We start from the raw sequence: 11,956 nt of genomic DNA on the forward strand, positions 1-11,956 counted from the left end.
TTGGGGGGTGGGGGGGTGGTTGACACTTGTTCGGTAATTCTTAGTGAAACCATGAGTTATTCTCATTTTTTTACTCTTGAAATGCATGAATTGTGTCTCTTAATCCATCTATTAGGTGAATACTTCAAAAACTGCAAATGAAGAAGTACTCACTTTACTTGTACTTTAGACCCCTGCTGAATATTATACTACTAGATATTAAACTAGGAGATTATTTTACTGCTATTATTTTTAACATATTTAAAGCAATATTTTATTGATGTCACTAGGGTTGAGGTGAAGATACACTATTTTTGATACAATTGTACTTTACTCCTTACATCAACCCCCAAAATGTACTTTAGTGTGGCACTTAAATAAATATGCTAAGTTTGTTTCCAGCCCTGCCCTACACCACATTAGTGGCACTGAGAGTAGAAGTGGGATTTGAGGGTGACAAAGGCTTTATGCTTGTGGCCTCTGTCCTTGATACTGCTGTCAGTGTGCCCTCCACATACAGCAACTGTTGACCCACCCCCTTCATGCTGCATACCACCAAACTGGGGCCCTGTCCAGAAACAACACTTGTGTCTTCAGCACTTAGAACTTTTATAACTGTATTATTGTTATTATTATTATTATTATTATTGTTGTTATTATTATTATTATTATTATTATTATTATTATTATTATTATTATTATATTATTATTAGTAGTAGTAGAAGTAGTAGTAGTAGTAGTTGAATAATTATGATGACAATATGAGTGAAAAAATGTCATACTGCACCAGCTGATGGCGAATAATTCTCTCCATCATGTGCACAGCTGTTTCAGTGAGTGAATAAAGCACTGAGCACATTCACGTGTCCACAAATGTTCACAGTGCCAATATGTTATGTGTGCTATTTATGCAACAGCAACATTTGTATTCTTTTGTCTGCATTATGTGCTGTTTTTGGTTTTCATGTGCCCGTATGAATTTGTTTTTGATTGACATTTTGTCAGTTTTTATATCTTCTTTTAGCTTTTGACAGGTCACCCTGCTCCACAAGTTTTTTCTTTGTTTTTTTTATCTTTTTTGTTTCATTCCTTGATAACAAATCTTGCTATATTTCATGATTCTGTATGTCTGAAAAAAATAAAGAAAAAAAAGGGGGAACAAAGAATAAAAGTTGTTGGAAGCAACCAAAGAAAATAAAACTTATTTTCAAAATAACGTTCCTCCTGAGTGTTTAAAATCTCACACTTTTTCCACTTTTTCAAAAAATTAATTTTTGCATAGTACTTTCCAAAACCAAAGCTTCCAATTTAAAAACGTGACATATTTTCAAACAGGACAAAAGCAAAAAAAAAAATAAAATTGATAAACATATCTGGTTTTCATTAAAGTAAAATCTAATTCTACAGAATATAAAGAATACTGATCAATGTTCATATTATTTATGTAAGAGAAAAAATAAATAAAAAATAGACTCTGTGGAGGAGCTGTTCTTCCAGAAAAGGTGCTGAAAATGAACTTTTTGGAGATTCATTTCAGAAGACCTTTCTGCAGCTACAAACGCCTTGCTGTAAAAATAAAGTAGCTGCTCAAGCCTGAGAGAAACCATTAGAGAAACCATAGTGGGACTTTCCTCTCCCTCTCTCTCTCCCTCTCCCTCTCCCTCTCTCTCTCTCGCTCTCTCTCTCTCTCTCTCTCTCTGTTCCCCTCTGTTGCTCCAGCCTGCAGAGTTTTCTGTCCTGTGTCAGGATAACATCGTAAACGAGGACCACCTGACGGTAAGACCGGACTAAATGGAAGCAGCGGAGAAAACTCTCACTTACCAAGATGACACCGGACTTCACAGGAAGCTGCTCACAGATGACAAGGATAAGGACAAAGCCGGCAGTAAGGACCACGCCACCGAGACAAACAGCGACGAGTCCAATTATGTGGATCTGGACATGAAACCTGACTGCCCCAAAACGGTGAAAGTGACTTTCACGGGTGTAGGGAACCAACTGTCTGTTATCAAATGCGACAATTCAAAGCAAGGGGAGCATGACATTAAGAGTAAAATCATTTCAAATGAGGACAAGCAGGACACCGACCCGGGGCTTGGATCGGGTGAACCCCCTTTGGAAACTCTGACCAAACTTCCCAAAACAGATCGGGACTCTGAGAATGAGAATCAGCGCCAGGCCGAGCTCGACCCGAGTGACTGCAGTGACCACGTGTGTAGCGAGAGTGATGAGCTCCGGTACACGGATATGTATCTGAACAGCAAGACAGAGTCTGATGACGGCGCCAGCGCCGTGCTGTCCGACCACTGCGGCTCCGACACCGTGGAGGACGAGTCCCATTATATCACCACACACGAAATCCAGCTGACCGAGCTCGACCATGACGTAGATTACGACTTAGGCCGAGGAACTTGTTGGGAGTTTGAAGACGACAACCTGGTCTATTCCTTTGTGGATTACGCCTCTTTTGAAAGCGATGATACTCAGGAGGGAACTTTGATACTAGAAGGCAGGAGCCAGGCGAAAGTGCAGTCTAATCTTGGTGGAGCAGTTGTCAGCACTGAGCAGGAGGAGAGTGATCTTTGTGATTCAGACAAATGTGCCAGCTCAGACGAAAGTATATGTAAAAACCCAAGTGAAGACCCTAATGCGGAAAAAATTCACCTGTCGATAAAAACATCCTCGAGAGCAGTGAACGACCCCGTTAACGCCTTTAACAACAAAACCTCTGGGTACACGAAGCACTGTGGAGACAAGAGCAATTTCTCTTTTGTGAGCTCTGGCGCCAGAGCGGGGCCCCTGTGCGATAGAGCTCCATATTTCATCCCTGCTCCGTGCCGTCAGCACCTTGCAACCAAACTGAGACGGAAAGATATTAATGAGTATTCCAGCGGAGCGTCCAGCTCGATCAGTGAGTTGGATGACGCTGATAAAGAGGTGCGTAATTTAACCGCCAAGTCTTTCCGGAGCTTGGCATGTCCATACTTCGATGCTATTAATCTGAGCACCTCTAGTGAATCTTCTGTCTCGGAATACGGGCTCAATAAGTGGTCGGCTTATGTAGACTGGAATTATGGAAACATAACGCGAGGAAGAGGGCGCAGCGTAATTGCGCACAAGACTTCCAGGGCAACACTGGAAATGAATAAAACTGTGGAGAGTAAGAGGCATGGTAAGTCTGTTACCGCTGCGAAAGCCCCACAAAGTAAAACGTACGCCCTAAACAAAAGAATAACTTCACAACAAGCATCATCTTCCAGTAAAAAGATCCAACTGAAAGATCCTGTTCAGCCAGTCCAGCGTGGAGTCACACTGAATTTCCGCTGTAATGTTCGATCACATGAAGCAACCAGGGATTCAAAATGTTCACAAAAGGCACCACCCAGTGAGGTTATGGGGACTGTGCTGGCCAGGTCAGGCTGTGAGATGCAGTATCATCATACAGATAATATGGGAGACACACAGAAAAGGGCAATTTTTGCATCAAGTCTATTAAAAAATGTGATTTCCAAAAAGATGCAATTTGAGCAGGAGCGCAAAATGGAGAGGGGTGAAATCTGTGACACATCCCCCTGTTTTCAGATAAAAGATCCAGAGATGAGAGAAAAGAGTCCAGGAAGAGGCTTGCAAAGGCAAACTTCAGAATCGGGCTCAGGATTCACTGTTAATTCTGCTGATGATCAATGCCTAGAGGGTGGGAGACAGAGTTCCTGTGGTGATGCAGAGGAAACAAAAGGCAGCAAAGCACCAAATGATTCAGAAAAGGGACAAGATGAACTTCAAAAAGCTCCCCCTGTGCACAGTCAAAGCAGTGCATTTAATTCATTAAAAGTAGATGAGCCAGAACCTGCAAGGGAAGCTGAGCCTCCATCTGTAAGTGATGCACAGACCACAGCAAAGGAAGGATTAGACACCAGCAGCATGCTGTCAAAACTGCTTTTTGTTCCAAGTTGCCAGCTACATTCAACAGAGATGGATTTTACAGACTTACTAGGACATGCGCCTGACAATGTCACACCGGCTGCTTCACAGAAAAGTGAGAAGGAGCTGAAAGCGAGTAATAATGGAAACAAAGAAGAAAACGAGAAGGGAAGGGAAAAGCCTGAGATAAAAATATGCCTGAGAAGTGTGAAAGAAAATAAAGGCTGCATGCTGAATATTGCCAATCTCTTAACCCCCAAAATAAGCTACAATGTCAACACATTGAGGACAGCAGATGATACCAAAGGCCCCATTTTGTCTGCGGCTGATAGGGTTCCAAATTTCACTGTTAGAAACATAAGAGACACCAAATGCAAGCTTCAAACGCCGATATATCATGTCAGGGACGTACGTAAGTTGGTAAAAAGCTCATATCGCTTTGTTTCTTTGAATAACAGTGGCAATAAATGTTCCACAGCAGCTGATAAACTTGAGGAAAAGCCAAAAACAGAGCCTGTTAAACATTTATTGCCGTCTCCTATTGTGATTAAATGCAACTCTGTTAAAACAAATGTCAAATCAGAGAAAAATGCAGCACAGAAACAAGCAATGACAGCCGCCCCATCTGAAAATTCCCAAAGTGATACTATACCAGCTACCTGCGTAGCTAGCAGGACACCACCAGTTGTAGCCAAGCAGGGGTGTCCCGACCAATCGGACATTCAAACAAATCTTGAAACCAAACTGCTAAAACAGAGGCAAGACAAGTTTACAGGTGAAACTGCTGAAAGGAGAAATGAGACTGCAGTTCCAAAACAGGAGGCAGTGGAGAAAATAAAAGCTGCAGTCAAAACAATGGAGCAGCTTTATTTTTTTGATAAAAATGAGTGGAAGCGCAAGAGTCAAGCTCCACGCCCTATCACAGGCAGCCATGTGTTGTCGCTTATTGCCAGGGAGGAGCAGGGAGCAGAAGTGCCTGAGGCAACAAGCACAGACAGGACTCCTCAGTCAGACACAGAGAGAACACAAGAAGACAAAAGAGTGCTCAATATCATCCATGTTCCATATGACATCGACACTTTTAAAACACAAGCACAACAAAGCAAAACATTTACTAACAAAAGCATCCTTCATTTTGGCAGCAAGGCTTGTGTCAGTGTTAATTCAGACAGCAACTCTGTCCCACAAAGCTCCGCGGCGCATACACCACCAAGTATGAAAAGCTCCAAAACTCCAGCGGCTCCACTGTCGGTGAAAATAGAGAAGCCAAAACATTGCCAGGTGGAGAAGGGAAAGGTCAAAATCAGCCCCTCTAATCCTCCTGTTCCACGGGGCTGCACAGACTCTGAGAACTATTTAACCATACCAGGGATGGCCTACACAAATGAAATCAAACTTTTGAATCCAGAGCATATTTCAAAGGAGGGAAATCCAAATATTAGTAAAGTCAATGCAGCTGACCGGAAGCAGAAAACTTCTCCGTTAATCATGGAGTACCCAGGTACAAGCATCTACCATCATTCAACGGCAGCAACAGGGCCTCAGAAACAACAGCAGGTGCTCTGTTTCTCTCCCTACCTGCCAACTGTGTCACCTACATCTTCTACTGGAGAGACAGTGCAACAAACCCAGCGCAAGATGCTTGTGGACCCCACAACTGGACATTATTACTTGGTGGACACTCCCATAAAAGCCACAGCTAAGAGACTGTTTGACCCAGAGACAGGCCAGTATGTGGATGTACCCATGCCTCATTCACCTGTGGCACCTGTTACCCCGGTGCCTCTTCCTGTGTCTCCCCTTGCACTTAGCCCAGGAGCGTATGCCCCCACCTACATGATCTACCCAGGCTTCATTTCCTCACCCACTTTAGCAGCCCAGACAGTATTGCCGCAGTCCCCGTGTCACTCTGAGGATGTAAGTGGAGAAAATATCAAAAACACCAGAAGTCCTCAGCCAGGAAATAAGACAGCAGGCACAGAGAGTGCATATTACAGTGCAACAGGAGAAGCTCTACAGGGGCAGCTGCAGTTACCTGTGAGTTTGGGACTTTTGACCACCAGGGGAAGTGCCGCGAGTTCTGAGAGGAAGCCAGTTATCAGCATCACAACACAGCAAGGTCCAAGAATCATCGCCCCTCCCTCCTTCGATGGCACTACGATGAGCTTTGTAGTGGAGCATCGGTGACCAAGAGAACATCTCTTCATACATGATGTAAGTTGGCATAATTTCCACATGCTTGTTTAGACTGGTAGTTTGTATGACTCAGTATTTACCCTCCTCTCTTATACCAGAGAAAATATTGTCATCTTTACTGCACCTACTCTTCGTGTCTGTGTGAGTGAAAGAAAATGCAGTTTCATTTAGCGTTTAAAATCTGAATCTATTGTGTTGGAAGCTGATGATATATATATATATACTTTTTGTAAGTCTTTTTGTGCAATTTGCACAAAATCTCCTGTCATGATTAGAAACTATAGAAGGCTGGAAGGACTAATATGTATTTTCTGTGACAAGTTTAAAGGTTTAAAAATACCACCCCCCCCCCCCCCCCCCACACACACACACACACACACACAAAACCAACCCTATTTGCTGTACTGATTAAGAAAAAAATAACAGAGGAGGTGCCAGCATTCTGACTATGTTGATGTTAACCCTGTAAAGTTGTACATATAGTTGTATACGTAAGATTTTACAGAAAAATCAACTGATGATGTAGAGATCTCAAAAACTATCAAATATGATACACTTGGTCTTACAGGGTTGATACATTATATATTTATATTAAGCACTATTATTTAATTTTTGGATTGAGTCACTCAAATGTGAGGATTTTCTGCTTTTCTTTGTTGTATTTGAGATTAAGATAAAGATTTTCCCAATCTGAAAATTTGTTTGAAAAAAAAAAAAAAAGGAAAAAAATGCAAAACAAGATATCTGCTGCCACGCTGGGGTTTGAAACAGAAGAATAATATTTTACTTTTTTCTGACATATGGAACAAATAATTGGTTAGTACACAGGTTTTCAGGTAAATTTTCAATAAAAAAATTGTCTTGATCATAATCTAGTATACTTTTTGATTTATCTATAATGCTTTTAGATGTAAAAAAAAAAAAAAAGACTGGAAAGGTTGTATAAAAGGTCAAATAAAAATACCTCCCAACTAACTAGCCTAATTAGTAATACCATTTGGTATTATCGTAACAAGTAAGGCTTTCAGTCTTTCAGAAGGGAAGATGAGGAGGGGTTCACCAGTCTGTGTGAGACAATTTAAGACTGTAAAGAATGTGGGGGTTTTAATCATGTAAAGTGTTACAAACACACACTTAAAGAACAAACATCCTTGATGGTATTGGTAGCGGTGGAGATCAAGTGAGGTGTTGGGTGTGGCATCTATAAAAGCCCCATTAATGCTGACTGATGCATACAGATCTTGGAGTAATTTATGCTGTCATCCGATTATTTCATCAATAATGGCAAACCAGGCTCTGCACACCTTGTGAAACAAAAGGAGGTCACAAACTGTTGAGCAGCTGTAATCCTGTAACAGGCAAGAATGGGAAAATACTTGGCTTTCAAAACCACAGAAATTGCTCTCCACACCTTTCAAACACTTTTATAGAAGAGGTCACACAAGACAGTGGGAGACATGCCCTGACACAACGTTTCTGAAGCAGGTTATTGGTATCATATCTAAACTGAGCACATATTTTAAAAACAAACAAACTTTTCAGTTTTAATATATGATAAGGTGTCTCTTCACTATTTTTATATAAATAAAGAGGTAAATTCATTCAGAAATCAATTGTGGTTATATTTACAGTGCTTAACAAATTTAATAGACCATCGCCAAATGTAAAATATAATTATTGTTGTTATCCATGAACTTTCAAATTTACTGTTTTACAAAATAAGCAATAAAAATAGTAAAGCATGTTATTATTTCTTAATTAAGATTACAGTTATTTACTTGTATTCCTGAACAGAAAATGTAGTTGTAGTGACTGAATATTATGCTTGGTTACATTTTGACTTCTCAGAGAAGTCCGGAGTGACGGCCCAGTGCAGTTAAGTGAATTCAGTCATTTTTAGTTTTAAACAAGGTTTTGACAGACTTCTAAAATATTTATGTTTTCTTGTTTTTATGGCAGGTGCAAAGTGTCCCTCTTTGCAAATGTGGTTGTAGCTGAGCTCAGCGCATAAAATCCAAATAGAATTTAATGTTGTCACTTTCAAGGAAGCTCTGAAGGCTGCAGCAAGATTCACAGAGTTTCATATTCTGAGGTTGCTCATGTGCTCCATTCAAGTGACCTCATGAACTCATGTTTTTACATCTTTTTTTGGTTTTGTCTTTTTTTTGCTGTAAATGTGTCCAAAGCAGCAGTCCAGTTTGGATGCTATAATGATGGTATGTCAGTGTTAATAGACATGCATCAGCTTCATGACAGGTAATCTGACCCCACTGAGCTCGGCTGGACTTGCAGGGAGATTGGATTTTCAGCCACGGCCCGAAGCTTTTCTCTGCATTACACATCGTCGGGCTATTTTGATAGTGTGAGACGAGTTTGTTTACATGGTTTATTCTCAGGGTTGGAAAGTGTCACAGGAAACTATTCCAGTTAGTGACACCTCACATCAGGTTATTCTTAATCCGTTATAAATGGTTTAATTACTCGTATAACTTTACAGTTTATTAGTTTGTTCGTTCCTTGTTGGTGACATTTCACAAATCCAACAAATGTCTTAAGTTACTATAGGATAGAAATAATCAGTCCACAGATTACAAAATAATTAAGTGCAAAATGTTGATTGCACAGTGAAAATTGATGCAATGTATCCAGTATAATGTTAATTTATTTTAATCAAGTAAGCCAAAAAAAAAAAAGAAACAGCTAAAATAATCTGATGCCTAATTTGATAGAATAATTTGAATATGTAGTTTAAATGTAAATTTTATGCAAATCATGAAATTAATTTGAGTAATTTTGTAAAATAAACCAACCAAACAAACAAATGTGGTGGTAAATGGTGTTGCAACATATTTTCCATGTTATACCTGCAGATGGTCTAATGCACAGAAATATAAGTTCACAGTTTTTGGTGTGTAGTTCATAGACTCACTGTGATAATCTAATAAACGTTTTTGGAGTATGGTTGGCTACAGAAAATTCTATCTAAAAATACAGTTGCTGCATAATTTTTAACTATGAGTTTTTGGTCATTTCTGTGCAAAAAAACGAATTAAATTCTCTCAATTAGTAACACAAAGCCTCAAAACTATTGACAGGAAATGTATGTCCCAGTGTACGTCAGACCATTTTAGACTGTATACATTTTGACCTGTAACATCAGCTATGACTTTGTACCATTGAATCACAAACCTAAATATTGATTTGAATTTCAACCATTGGCAATATTGCTGATTATTTCTGTGCTTTTGTTGCTCTGAATTAAGATTTCTTTAACAATGTGCACAGCATCTGAATACATACACTTTAATATAAACACTAAAAAAAAAAAAAAAACAGCAAATAATTAACTGAAATGTAGCAGGAAGCATATATGTATTTATTTATGGCACCTTTTAAGAAAACACTAAAGGTTGCTCTACTCCAGAGATGTCAAACAAATGGCCTGGGGGCCAAAACCAGCCAACCAAAGTGCTGTTTTACAGTCTTCTTGACAAACATATCACCTATGTCCTCTCCAGTAGTACCATAAGTAGCCTACACAGGGAAAAGTGTATGTGCAGAAAGTTGAAGTTACTTAAAATTTTCAGTGAAAACAATTTACATTTCTGCTTTAGCAAAGGGGGAAAAAAAAAAGAAGAAATGTAGATTTTCACTGAAAATTTTAAGTAACTTCAACTTTCTGCACATACACTTTTTAGAGTGTAACAGATAAACGATTGAATTATATAAATCAAGATCGGATTTTTTGTTAGTATAACAGAACACGGTGATGTTGGTGATGTTTTAATTGTACGCACTGTGGCCGAACCTCCAAGATAAGATGCCCTGAGACAGAGAAGTTAGACTGGTGCTTTCTAATCCGTTTCTCTCTGTCTAATGTATTATTTAATTGTTTATTATTTGGTTGATCCACTGTTTATTAATTAACTTACTGGAGTTTACTTTTAAACATTTGTCCTTTTATTCATTGAGTAAAAAATAATCCCTAACAGTATTCCAATAAAAAACAGAGACATTCCTTTTTTTTGACTGTATACTATAAAATATTATATAATATGTTTCTGTTGTATTTTGTTTTTACAGTGGGTCACCATAAGCAAGCAAACAAACAAATCAAAAGTAAATAAATAATTACAGGAGTTTATTTCTGTGAATTAATAAAACATTTCTGTTTACTGGACCAGCCCATTATGTGGCCCATAATGTGAAATGAGTTTGATGCACCTGCTGCCATGTTTGTTTCTTGTTTATTTCTGCCAGCAGACGTTTATGGGCAGATCTGACAGGTTACCACTGCAATAAACTGACTTGATGAACATGAAGACATGAATGTGTCTTTTTAAATAAACAAGCAAGAAGAGAAAAAGAAAAAAAAAACAAATTATAAAAATATATATTTTTTCACTCTCGCATTCTGCAGCCCACACTCAGAAATAAAATAAACTCTTTTCTTTTAAATACACACATTTACAACAAGCCACAGTCCATTCTCCGCTAATGTGTCAGAGCAATAATACAACCCTATGAGCATGAGGGATACATGTCAGCTGGGTGCATTTCAGGCAGGGGCCTAGCATGGGGTTGAGTAGTTGTGTGAAGGGAAACCGGAGTGTGTGCATGTGTCTCTGCGTACGTGTGTGTAACTGGTGGTGGTGGTGGGGTGGGGTGCATGTCGATGGAGGGGACATGGCTGGGATAGTGATGCAGGAGGAAAAGGTCAGGCAATGCAAAGTATTTGTTGTGCTGATGCAGGGAGAGGACAGCTGCTCTGAAAGATCAGATGCTGCTGCAGCTCCAGCTTGGAAGTGAGTGTGCGGGGCTCAGATGGGGTCAACTTTTTATAGCCCCCTCCCCCCTCTGCCTATTCCTAAATGGGAAGAAGGAGGTGGGGGGCACTGCTGACCTTCTATGTAAACAAATCTAGTAGTGTGCCCTCGGCAATGATTTAGCTGAATCTGGTCAGCTGCTTAAGGTCAAGGAAACCTGAAGAGTGAAAAGTCGGTGCATTTCAGTGGCTTATGAAAATAGCTCTATCACAAACTACACAAAAACAAAGTTTTCAACTTGTTTTCACTGCATCCATCTGAATTTAACAGCCATATTTTATCTTCTTTATCACCTGTAGATATCTCTGCTGAGGAATCACCCTTCAGTCACTGTAAGTTCAGTTTTCATGTGTCACCCACCCCGTGATCTACTCCCAGGACAACTTCCACCACCATCTTCTGCCCTCCGACTCTGTGTTGCTTGATCTTGCAGCAGGAATTACTGTATATGCACTGCAGTACTATATAGGGTTATCTCAACATTTTAGCCATGCTCTCCTGCTGAAGCTCTGATGTGAATCGGCTTGTAATACTTTCCATTCAGCTGCTGTCTAGATCCGTTGAAATGCTGTTTGTGCCCTGCAGCATGCCTATTCAAAAGGAAACAAGGCAGGTCTTCGCTTCCAGCTCAGAGTTATTGATTAATGGCCAAAAGCAACTAATTTATTGATCTGAGTTTAATGTTGCCAAGTATTTAAAACAAGACTATGTAACTTTTGAAAAGGCATATTTAATCTAAAAATGGTTAAATATGTGCAAAATAAAATGCGACTTTATTAAAATGCAAATACTCAGGAGTTGTTTTGTATAGCTTCTCATGATCTCGTGATCATTACAATGTAACATCGCCGAGTGTATGTGATATTATTAACACTGTGTGATTATGTCACAGATCCCTATGCTATTATCAAAAAAAGTAAAACAAGAAGTAAACACACCTGACAAGACCACATGTCCATTGTCTGCAGCAACTGGTGTCTGGTCACCATTCAGCTTCATTCTAAGCATGAATGTATGGCAGCCAGATTTTGCAC

General features: G+C 39.6%; 1 protein-coding gene across 1 annotated transcript; it reads left to right on the plus strand.

The window, feature by feature from the left end:
• Window positions 1-1,754: 1,754 nt before the first annotated feature.
• LOC115786885 (uncharacterized protein C4orf54-like) lies at window positions 1,755-11,690 on the plus strand. Its single transcript, XM_030739364.1, has 2 exons — window positions 1,755-6,114; window positions 11,222-11,690. Exon 1 carries the CDS (start codon window positions 1,771-1,773, stop codon window positions 6,085-6,087), a length of 4,317 nt encoding a protein of 1,438 aa, XP_030595224.1. The 5' UTR covers window positions 1,755-1,770; the 3' UTR covers window positions 6,088-6,114; window positions 11,222-11,690.
• Window positions 11,691-11,956: the final 266 nt, after the last annotated feature.

Source organism: Archocentrus centrarchus, chromosome 1, assembly GCF_007364275.1.
Source record: "Archocentrus centrarchus isolate MPI-CPG fArcCen1 chromosome 1, fArcCen1, whole genome shotgun sequence".
NCBI lineage: Eukaryota > Metazoa > Chordata > Actinopteri > Cichliformes > Cichlidae > Archocentrus > Archocentrus centrarchus.

What these genes read in the sequence shown, in the direction of transcription:
- LOC115786885 (XM_030739364.1), top strand. Translation starts at nt 1,771, where the DNA reads ATGGAAGCAGCGGAGAAAACTCTCACTTACCAAGATGACACCGGACTT.